Raw genomic sequence first — 12,100 nt, forward strand, 5'->3', positions numbered from 1 at the left:
ACTAAAACTGAATTAAAACTGAACTAGAACTGAACTGAACTGAACTAGAACTGAACTAGAACTGAACTAGAACTGAACTAGAACTGAACTAGAACTGAACTAGAACTGAACTAGAACTGAACTAGAACTGAACTAGAACTGAACTAGAACTGAACTAGAACTGAACTAGAACTGAACTAGAACTGAACTAGAACTGAACTAGAACTGAACTAGAACTGAACTAGAACTGAACTAGAACTGAACTAGAACTGAACTAGAACTGAACTAGAACTGAACTAGAACTGAACTAGAACTGAACTAGAACTGAACTAGAACTGAACTAGAACTGAACTAGAACTGAACTAGAACTGAACTAGAACTGAACTAGAACTGAACTAGAACTGAACTAGAACTGAACTAGAACTGAACTAGAACTGAACTAGAACTGAACTAGAACTGAACTAGAACTGAACTAGAACTGAACTAGAACTGAACTAGAACTGAACTAGAACTGAACTAGAACTGAACTAGAACTGAACTAGAACTGAACTGAACTGAACTAGAACTGAACTAGAACTGAACTAGAACTGAACTAGAACTGAACTAGAACTGAACTAGAACTGAACTAGAACTGAACTAGAACTGAACTAGAACTGAACTAGAACTGAACTAGAACTGAACTAGAACTGAACTAGAACGAACTAGAACTGAACTAGAACTGAACTAGAACTGAACTAGAACTGAACTAGAACTGAACTAGAACTGAACTAGAACTGAACTAGAACTGAACTAGAACTGAACTAGAACTGAACTAGAACTGAACTAGAACTGAACTGAACTGACTAGAACTGAACTAGAACTGAACTAGAACTGAACTAGAACTGAACTAGAACTGAACTAGAACTGAACTAGAACTGAACTAGAACTGAACTAGAACTGAACTAGACTGAACTAGAACTGAACTAGAACTGAACTAGAACTGAACTAGAACTGAACTAGAACTGAACTAGAACTGAACTAGAACTGAACTAGAACTGAACTAGAACTGAACTAGAACTGAACTAGAACTGAACTAGAACTGAACTAGAACTGAACTAGAACTGAACTAGAACTGAACTAGAACTGAACTAGAACTGAACTAGAACTGACTAGAACTGAACTAGAACTGAACTAGAACTGAACTAGAACTGACTAGAACTGAACTAGAACTAGAACTGAACTAGAACTGAACTAGAACTGAACTAGAACTGAACTAGAAACTGAACTAACTAGAACTGAACTAGAACTGAACTAGAACTGAACTAGAATGAACTAGAACTGAACTAGACTGAACTAGAACTGAACTAGAACTGAACTAGAACTGAACTAGAACTGAACTAGAACTGAACTAGAACTGAACTAGAACTGAACTAGAACTGAACTAGAACTGAACTAGAACTGAACTAGAACTGAACTAGAACTGAACTAGAACTGAAACTAGAACTGAACTAGAACTGAACTGAAACTGAACTAGAACTGAACTAGAACTGAACTAGAACTGAACTAGAACTGAACTAGAACTGAACTAGAACTGAACTAGAACTGAACTAGAACTGAACTAGAACTGAACTAGAACTGAACTAGAACCTGAAACTAGAACTGAACTAGAACTGAACTAGAACTGAACTAGAACTGAACTAGAACTGAACTAGAACTGAACTAGAACTGAACTAGAACTGAACTAGAACTGAACTAGAACTGAACTAGAACTGAACTAGAACTGAACTAGAACTGAACTAGAACTGAACTAGAACTGAACTGAACTGAACTGAACTAGAACTGAACTAGAACTGAACTAGAGAACTGAACTAGAACTGAACTAGAACTGAACTAGAACTGAACTAGAACTGAACTAGAACTGAACTAGAACTGAACTAGAACTGAACTAGAACTGAACTAGAACTGAACTAGAATGAACTAGAACTGAACTAGAACTGAACTAGAACTGAACTAGAACTGAACTAGAACTGAACTAGAACTGAACTAGAACTGAACTAGAACTGAACTAGAACTGAACTAGAACTGAACTAGAACTGAACTAGAACTGAACTAGAACTGAACTAGAACTGAACTAGAACTGAACTAGAACTGAACTAGAACTGAACTAGAACTGAACTAGAACTGAACTAGAACTGAACTAGAACTGAACTAGAACTGAACTAGAAACTGAACTAGAACTGAACTAGAACTGAACTAGAACTGAACTAGAACTGAACTAGAACTGAACTAGAACTGAACTAGAACTGAACTAGAACTGAACTAGAACTGAACTAGAACTGAACTAGAACTTAGGTCCACTGTTTTAATAACGACCGAAAAATTTAATTTCTGGCCCAGAGTGCACTTCTGCGTTACTGCATGACATCTTTTATCATAACCAATAAAAGAATGGGAAACATAACTGTAATTGTATTTTAACTGGAACCAAAGAAGTGATTTAAATCTTGAGTTTATGTTGCAATACCCTTCCTTCATATTTTATTCTTTATTCCGTTTCAAGAACTGAACTAGAACTGAACTAGAACTGAACTAGAACTGAACTAGAACTGAACTAGAACTGAACTAGAACTGAACTAGAACTAGAACTGAACTAGAACTGAACTAGAACTGAACTAGAACTGAACTAGAAAGAACTAGAACTGAACTAGAACTGAACTAGAACTGAACTAGAACTGAACTAGAACTGAACTAGAACTGAACTAGAACTGAACTAGAACTGAACTAAACTGAACTAGAACTGAACTAGAACTGAAACTAGAACTGAACTAGAACTGAACTAGAACTGAACTAGAACTGAACTAGAACTGAACTAGAACTGAACTAGAACTGAACTAGAACTGAACTAGAACTGAACTAGAACTGAACTAGAACTGAACTAGAACTGAACTAGAACTGAACTAGAACTGAACTAGAACTGAACTAGAACTGAACTAGAACTGAACTAGAACTGAACTAGAACTGAACTAGAACTGAACTAGAACTGAACTAGAACTGAACTGAACTGAACTAGAACTGAACTAGAACTGAACTAGAACTGAACTAGAACTGAACTAGAACTGAACTAGAACTGAACTAGAACTGAACTAGAACTGAACTAGAACTGAACTAGAACTGAACTAGAACTGAACTAGAACTGAACTAGAACTAGAACTGAACTAGAACTGAACTAGAACTGAACTAAACTGAACTAGAACTGAACTAGAACTGAACTAGAACTGAACTAGAACTGAACTAGAACAACTAGAACTGAACTAGAACTGAACTAGAACTGAACTAGAACTGAACTAGAACTGAACTAGAACTGAACTAGAACTGAACTAGAAACTGAACTAGAACTGAACTAGAACTGAACTAGAACTGAACTAGAACTGAACTAGAATGAACTAGAACGGAAACTAGAACTGAACTAGAACTGAACTAGAACTGAACTAGAACTGAAGAACTGAACTAGAACTGAACTAGAACTGAACTAGAACTGAACTAGAACTGAACTAGAACTGAACTAGAACTGAACTAGAACTGAACTAGAACTGAACTAGAACTGAACTAGAACTGAACTAGAACTGAACTAGAACTGAACTAGAACTGAACTAGAACTGAACTAGAACTGAACTAGAACTAGAACTGAACTAGAACTGAACTAGAACTGAACTAGAACTGAACTAGAACTAGAACTGAACTAGAACTGAACTAGAACTGAACTAGAACTGAACTAGAACTGAACTAGAACTGAACTAGAACTAAACTAGAACTGAACTAGAACTGAACTAGAACTGAACTAGAACTGAACTAGAACTGAACTAGAACTGAACTAGAACTGAACTAGAACTGAACTAGAACTGAACTAGAACTGAACTAGAACTGAACTAGAACTTAGGTCCACTGTTTTAATAACGACCGAAAAATTTAATTTCTGGCCCAGAGTGCACTTCTGCGTTACTGCATGACATCTTTTATCATAACCAATTAAAAGAATGGGAAACATAACTGTAATTGTATTTTAACTGGAACCAAAGAAGTGATTTAAATCTTGAGTTTATGTTGCAATACCCTTCCTTCATATTTTATTCTTTATTCCGTTTCAATTTTATAAATTTCTGTGATGTTTTTTTTTTCGTTATAGATATGAATGGTTTGGTGAGATGAACTTGCGATGGTATGCTTTACCTGCCGTATCCAGCATGTTATTCGATGTTGGTGGTATACAATTTACAGCCACCACATTCAGTGGCTGGTACATGTCCACTGAAATTGGTTGTCGTAATTTATGCGACACCAAATCGTCGTAATATTTTGGAGGTATGTTTCTTAAAAAGAAAACACTAAAAAGAAAGAAACAAAAATTATTAAAAAATAAAAATGTTGTTAATCATTAATTTTATGTTTTAAAGTAAATTATTTTTACAAGAATGTGTCACAATTTTTTTTGATCAAAAAGTAATCTTTCTTTACATCATTAAGTGGCTGAATACAAATGATAAATGTTTTATTTTTTTTTATATTTCGTTTGTGACTAGACTGTGCATTAAAAATGAATCTGGATACACGTACGCCAACCTCCTTGTGGAAAGATAAAGCTGTGGTTTGAAGTTAATATTGCTGTTTTACATCATATCAAAGTCGTAATGTCACCATTGTGGATCATCATACCGCAAGTGAAAGTTTATGAAACATTTTGAAAATGAATCAAAATTACGGTGAGTTTTCATATACATACATACCAATTACTTATATTCTAACTGATGTGTTAGTAGTTGGGATGAATCACAAAGTAAGAAAAAATAAAGCAATTGGCTTTTTTATGTTTACAAGGTTTCTATGACTGTTGAGGGACTGTTTCGGATGTAAAAAATAATATTAACACATGTGTTTTATATCATAAATTTTTATTTATTTACCTTATGTTAGCAGGGGGATTAGAGTTATTATTATAGATGGGAAGGGTATTATATAATACAATCGGCTCAGAATTACTTTCAAAGTCTTAGGTTTTAATTAGAAAAAGTACTTTAATTTTCATAAATCCTTAAGTATGAGTATCAAGCATGGAAATTCAGTGCTTTAGTACTTTTTTTCAGTACTTTGATATTAAAAATAATACTACCTTTTCTAACTTTCTTAAGAAGTTCACATAGTTGTCTCTCTAGTCTATAGTCTAGTCTATAGTCTTAGGGTTCTATTCTATAGTCTAGTCTATAGTCTAGTCTATAGTCTAGTCTATAGTCTAGCTATAGTCTAGTCTATAGTCTAGTATATAGTCTAGTCTATAGTCTAGTCTATAGTCTAGTCTATAGTCTAGTCTAGTCTATCTTAGTCTAGTCTATAGTCTAGTCTATAGTCTAGTATAGTCTAGTCTATAGTCTAGTTATAAGTTAGTCTATATAGTCTAGTCTATATGTCTAGTCTATAGTCTAGTCTATAGTCTAGTCTATAGTCTAGTCTATAGTCTAGTCTATAGTCTAGTCTATAGTCTGTCGATCGTTAGTCTATAGTCTAGTCTATAGTCTAGTCTATAGTCTGTCTATAGTCTAGTCTAGTCTAGTCTATAGTCTAGTCTATAGTCTTAGTCTATAGTCTAGTCTATAGTCTAGTCTATAGTCTAGTCTATAGTCTAGTCTATAGTCTAGTCTATAGTCTAGTCTATAGTCTAGTCTATAGTCTAGTCTATAGTCTAGTCTATAGTCTAGTCTATAGTCTAGTCTATAGTCTAGTCTATAGTCTAGTCTATAGTCTAGTCTATAGTCTAGTCTATAGTCTAGTCTATAGTCTAGTCTATAGTCTAGTCTATAGTCTAGTCTATAGTCTAGTCTATAGTCTAGTCTATAGTCTAGTCTATAGTCTAGTCTACAGTCTAGTCTATAGTCTAGTCTATAATCTAGTCTATAGTCTAGTCTATAGTCTAGTCTATAGTCTAGTCTATAGTCTAATCTATAGTCTAGTCTATAGTCTAGTCTATAGTCTAGTCTATAGTCTAGTCTATAGTCTAGTCTATAGTCTAGTCTATAGTCTAGTCTATAGTCTAGTCTATAGTCTAGTCTATAGTCTAGTCTATAGTCTAGTCTATAGTCTAGTCTATAGTCTAGTCTATAGTCTAGTCTATAGTCTAGTCTATAGTCTAATCTATAGTCTAGTCTATAGTCTAGTCTATAGTCTAGTCTATAGTCTAGTCTATAGTCTAGTCTATAGTCTAGTCTATAGTCTAGTCTATAGTCTAGTCTATAGTCTAGTCTATAGTCTAGTCTATAGTCTAGTCTATAGTCTAGTCTATAGTCTAGTCTATAGTCTAGTCTATAGTCTAGTCTATAGTCTAGTCTATAGTCTAGTCTATAGTCTAGTCTATAGTCTAGTCTATAGTCTAGTCTACAGTCTAGTCTATAGTCTAGTCTATAGTCTAGTCTACAGTCTAGTCTATAGTCTAGTCTATAGTCTAGTCTATAGTCTAGTCTAGTCTATAGTCTAGTCTATAGTCTAATCTATAGTCTAGTCTATAGTCTAGTCTGTAGTCTAGTCTATAGTCTAGTCTATAGTCTAGTCTATAGTCTAGTCTATAGTCTAGTCTATAGTCTAGTCTAGTCTATAGTCTAGTCTATAGTCTAGTCTATAGTCTAATCTATAGTCTAGTCTATAGTCTAGTCTATAGTCTAGTCTATAGTCTAGTCTATAGTCTAGTCTATAGTCTAGTCTATAGTCTAGTCTATAGTCTAGTCTATAGTCTAGTCTATAGTCTAGTCTATAGTCTAGTCTATAGTCTAGTCTATAGTCTAGTCTATAGTCTAGTCTATAGTCTAGTCTATAGTAGTCTATAGTCTAGTATAGTCTAGTCTATATAGTCTAGTCTATAGTCTAGTCTATAGTCTAGTCTATAGTCTAGTCTATAGTCTAGTCTATAGTCTAGTCTATAGTCTAGTCTATAGTCTAGTCTATAGTCTAGTCTATAGTCTAGTCTATAGTCTAGTCTATAGTCTAGTCTATAGTCTAGTCTATAGTCTAGTCTATAGTCTAGTCTATAGTCTAGTCTATAGTCTAGTCTATAGTCTAGTCTATAGTCTAGTCTATAGTCTAGTCTATAGTCTAGTCTATAGTCTAGTCTATAGTCTAGTCTATAGTCTAGTCTATAGTCTAGTCTATAGTCTAGTCTATAGTCTAATCTATAGTCTAGTCTATAGTCTAGTCTATAGTCTAATCTATAGTCTAGTCTATAGTCTAGTCTATAGTCTAGTCTATAGTCTAGTCTATAGTCTAATCTATAGTCTAGTCTATAGTCTAGTCTATAGTCTAGTCTATAGTCTAGTCTATAGTCTAGTCTATAGTCTAGTCTATAGTCTAGTCAATAGTCTAGTCTATAGTCTAGTCTATAGTCTAGTCTATAGTCTAGTCTATAGTCTAGTCTATAGTCTAGTCTATAGTCTAGTCTATAGTCTAGTCTATAGTCTAGTCTATAGTCTAGTCTATAGTCTAGTCTATAGTCTAGTCTATAGTCTAGTCTATAGTCTAGTCTATAGTCTAGTCTATAGTCTAGTCTATAGTCTAGTCTATAGTCTAGTCTATAGTCTAGTCTATAGTCTAGTCTATAGTCTAGTCTATAGTCTAGTCTATAGTCTAGTCTATAGTCTAGTCTATAGTCTAGTCTATAGTCTAGTCTATAGTCTAGTCTATAGTCTAGTCTATAGTCTAGTCTATAGTCTAGTCTATAGTCTAGTCTATAGTCTAGTCTATAGTCTAGTCTATAGTCTAGTCTACAGTCTAGTCTATAGTCTAGTCTATAGTCTAGTCTATAGTCTAGTCTATAGTCTAGTCTATAGTCTAATCTATAGTCTAGTCTATAGTCTAGTCTGTAGTCTAGTCTATAGTCTAGTCTATAGTCTAGTCTATAGTCTAGTCTATAGTCTAATCTATAGTCTAGTCTATAGTCTAGTCTATAGTCTAGTCTATAGTCTAATCTATAGTCTAGTCTATAGTCTAGTCTATAGTCTAGTCTATAGTCTAGTCTATAGTCTAGTCTATAGTCTAGTCTATAGTCTAGTCTATAGTCTAGTCTATAGTCTAGTCTATAGTCTAGTCTATAGTCTAGTCTATAGTCTAGTCTATAGTCTAGTCTATAGTCTAGTCTATAGTCTAGTCTATAGTCTAGTCTATAGTCTAGTCTATAGTCTAGTCTATAGTCTAGTCTATAGTCTAGTCTATAGTCTAGTCTATAGTCTAGTCTATAGTCTAGTCTATAGTCTAGTCTATAGTCTAGTCTATAGTCTAGTCTATAGTCTAGTCTATAGTCTAGTCTATAGTCTAGTCTATAGTCTAGTCTATAGTCTAGTCTATAGTCTAGTCTATAGTCTAGTCTATAGTCTAGTCTAGTCTACAGTCTAGTCTATAGTCTAGTCTAGTCTATAGTCTAGTCTATAGTCTAGTCTATAGTCTAGTCTATAGTCTAGTCTATGGTCTAGTCTATAGTCTAGTCTATAGTCTAGTCTATAGTCTAGTCTATAGTCTGGTCTATAGTCTAGTCTATAGTTTAGTCTATAGTCTGGTCTATAGTCTAGTCTATAGTCTAGTCTATAGTCTAGTCTATAGTCTAGTCTATAGTCTGGTCTATAGTCTAGTCTATAGTCTAGTCTATAGTTTAGTCTATAGTCTAGTCTATAGTCTGGTCTATAGTCTAGTCTATAGTCTAGTCTACAGTTAGTCTATAGTCTAGATTTCAGGAGTTTATATTTGGTTCACAATATAATCAAGGGTCTTTCAAAGGAAACAAGGGGGACCCTTACCACTCTCAGTCTATTGATTATGTGTTAAATTGAATTGAATGTTGGAATAAATATACCAGACCGATCGAACTACAGTTGGTATTGAAAGGAAATCCTTTGCTCGTTTTTTAATTAAACCTTATTAGTATATTCATGTAACCCTATGGTGCATGGTCCCCCTTGTAGCTTTTTGGGATTTACTTTTTGCTAAGGCTATAGCGTTATTTCTAATAATTTATGATCAAACATGGTTTATTTGACATTACTATCGTTTACAAGTATATAATTTTACTGCCAACAAATAATGTTTAACTAAAAATGCAAAGGCCAAACATACTTTTATATTTTCCTCCATTAAAAGAGTCTTCTCTTCAGATTGTTCAGGTTTTAGTACGTGAGTATAGGGAAATCATGTTAACTGTTATATGGCAATATAAAATGTGTTGGTTTAGCTACATTCCTGTGGGAATTTATTGCGAATATTCATGTTTATATATTTATCAGCTACTTTATTGTAACAGGTTGTAAACGTGCAAAAAACAAATTGATGTTTTTCAATTTGTTTTTTTGTATCAAACCTTTTAGATTTGGATGTGGCTTTGTAGAACTTTTAGGCACTACCTGTAAGTTATTAAGAATTGTCTACTTTACTCACTACCAGTAGCCAATTAGATGGTGAAGTAACAAGTTAGATAGGTAATGGATTTAGTTTACGATGACCAGCTTTAAAATTAAGGGAAGAATTACAGTACTACTGGGTTTTTTCAATATTTCCCAATTTTTGTGGTTTATTTGTCTGCGTGAACATATGATTGCATATTTATGTGTAAAATTTTTGTTGTTGAATTGGTTTATCGTTTTTGGGGGTGGACGGAGGAGGAAGTGAACATCGCTAAATATCCGTTTTGATAAATGTGTTTCCCTTTTTTGCACATTGTAAAAACTTTTTCAATTGAGAGTAATTTTATGTTTGAATTATTGGTTAGCAAACATTTTTAAGGTTTCGAGGAGTTTTATTCGAAAAAAAAGGAAGCAAAATATTAATACACTAAATGAAAAAGGTGTCAAGTATTTTGGTAAAAATAATATATTTGTTGAAAACCACATAATGAATTTTGTTGTCCCTATGGACAAGTGGTGGAATGAATTTTGAAATTGTTGCAAATTGTTTTTTTACAATAACTTCAAATTTAAACTTTGACCTCGGAAATGACTTTTCAAGTAAAGTCGGCGTTTATTTACCAACAGGATTTAACTCGAAAAACATACAATCGATGTTGTTTTAATGTTAAAATTCTTTTGTAATTTCCACAATTAGATACCGGAGTCGATTTTAATCTATGACCCTCTATCTGTCCTTCGTTTTTTTTATAAAAAATTGTTTTAAAAGTTCACTATGGGGAAGAAAAAAACTCAAAAAGTACCGTTTGAGGAACTAAAAAGGACGAAAAATTCCCTCTTTCTGCGTCGAAAGGTATATCGGCAATAGGGCGATAACTTGAAAGGAGAACGGGAGAACGGGAACGGGAGAACGGGAGAAGGGAGAACGGGAGAACGGGAGAACGGGAGAAACGGGAGAACGGGAGAACGGGAGAACGGGAGAACGGGAGAAAGGGAGAACGGGAGAACGGGAGAACGGGAGAACGGGAGAACGGGAGAACGGAGAACGGGAGAACGGAGAACGGGAGAACGGGAGAACGGAGAACGGGAGAACGGGGAACGGAGAACGGGAGAACGGGAGAACGGAGAACGGGAGAACGGGAGAACGGAGAACGGGAGAACGGGGAACGGGAGAACGGGAGAACGGGAGAACGGGAGAACGGGAGAACGGGAGAACGGGAACGGGAGAACGGGAGAACGGGAGAACGGAGAACGGGAGAATGAGAACGGAGAACGGGAGAACGTGAACTGTATAACTGGAAGGAGAACGGAGACGGGAGAACGGATAACTTTATAACTTTAGAACTTATAACTTTATAACTTTATAACTTATAACTTTAAACTTATAATATAACTTTATAACTTTACTTCATTTTAAGAACTATAAAGTACAAACAAATTCCCTCCCATAGATTCCCTTTCCATAAGGTCCGTCTATATTCGATTTCATGTGTTTGGATGCATATTATGGAAATTTTAAAGTACTATTTGGAGAAATAGAACCAATGAGCGCATATAACAGAAAATTTTAAAATGTTCCATTTGAACATCGAAAAAGTATAATAATATTTTAAAAAAGTACCAAACTATTTACCCGAATTTGGCGCTGAGGCAACCTTATTTCAAATAACACACCAATATCTTATTACGCTTGATAAAATTAATTATAACAATAATATGGAATACAATGAAATTTTCCTTTTTTTGCTACTTTTTTTCTAATTCTAATACTAATTCGAAAAAATAAAACACCTTAATATGTACATATGTATGTCTGCATATAATATCTTGTAACACTTTAAATTGACAAACAAGAGATTACAATACATTTTATATTTATTTTTCAAATTGTCATGCAGATGACAATGCGAGAATGTCAAATCTGAAATCTCAAATGTTGTCATCACTTAATGCTTATTTAATAGATTAAGATTGTATACCCAAGATTAAGTACTACATACAAAGTGATAAACATTGAATAAATGTCTCGATGTAATTGAATAAATTAAAATACTCAAATGACAGCAATTACAATAATTTGATATTTACACAAAGATATACAAGAAAACACCCACAAACATTTAAGGATAACGATAACAAAACAATTTGTTACGGACAAAAAAAGACAAATTCTTTAAGAAAAACATATTTGTAGATTTTGTGTCTTAACAAATTTTATTTTCCACCACTATTTACATATTTTTTCTATATTTGTTAGCATTTTCTTATATAATTATTGTTATTTATCTGTAGAAATGGCTGCCCTGCTGATTGGATTTGGATTGTACCACCCCTATCGGGTTCAATAACACCCGTATTTCATCAAGAAATGGCTTTGTATTATTTGAAACCCTCATTTGAGTATCAAGATCCCGCTTGGCGTACTCACATCTGGAAGAAGGGTCGCGGTGATGGCAAAAGCAAGAAACCACGAAGAAAATTCAATTTTAAACAAATTGCAAGGTAAGTTTTTAATTTATTTCAAATAATACTTAGCAATAAAAAATCTGTTGGAGGGGAGAAATGTTTTGCTAAATAATGGGGGGGAGGAATAAAATATCATATTGTTAGTAAAAATAGAACATAGTAAAGGAAATTTAAAGGTTTTTGTTGCAAAGATTTGCACTTTAATTAATGACATTTTAACAAATATGTTTAAGACAAACTATGTTAAATAAATA

The 12,100-nt window shown here is 33.7% G+C and overlaps 1 protein-coding gene and 1 long non-coding RNA gene across 2 annotated transcripts in view; one reads left to right on the forward strand and one right to left on the reverse strand.

The window, feature by feature from the left end:
• LOC119604749 (nitric oxide synthase) overlaps positions 1-12,100 on the forward strand; it is a 93,501-nt gene that overhangs the window by 36,819 nt on the left and 44,582 nt on the right. The window contains 5 exon segments of the mRNA XM_037957561.1: positions 4,142-4,295; positions 4,297-4,321; positions 4,536-4,676; positions 4,679-4,715; positions 11,673-11,882. Of these exon segments, the coding sequence (XP_037813489.1) occupies positions 4,142-4,295; positions 4,297-4,321; positions 4,536-4,676; positions 4,679-4,715; positions 11,673-11,882 (567 nt within the window).
• LOC119604750 overlaps positions 4,184-12,100 on the reverse strand; it is a 77,452-nt gene continuing 69,535 nt past the window's right edge. The window contains exon 3 of the long non-coding RNA XR_005231539.1: positions 4,184-4,340. This is a non-coding gene — a long non-coding RNA (uncharacterized LOC119604750). The remainder of the gene's footprint in view (positions 4,341-12,100) is intronic.

Source organism: Lucilia sericata, unplaced genomic scaffold (genome assembly GCF_015586225.1).
Source record: "Lucilia sericata isolate MDLA Ls3-8-SP2 unplaced genomic scaffold, ASM1558622v1 Contig000422F_arrow, whole genome shotgun sequence".
Classification (NCBI taxonomy): domain Eukaryota; kingdom Metazoa; phylum Arthropoda; class Insecta; order Diptera; family Calliphoridae; genus Lucilia; species Lucilia sericata.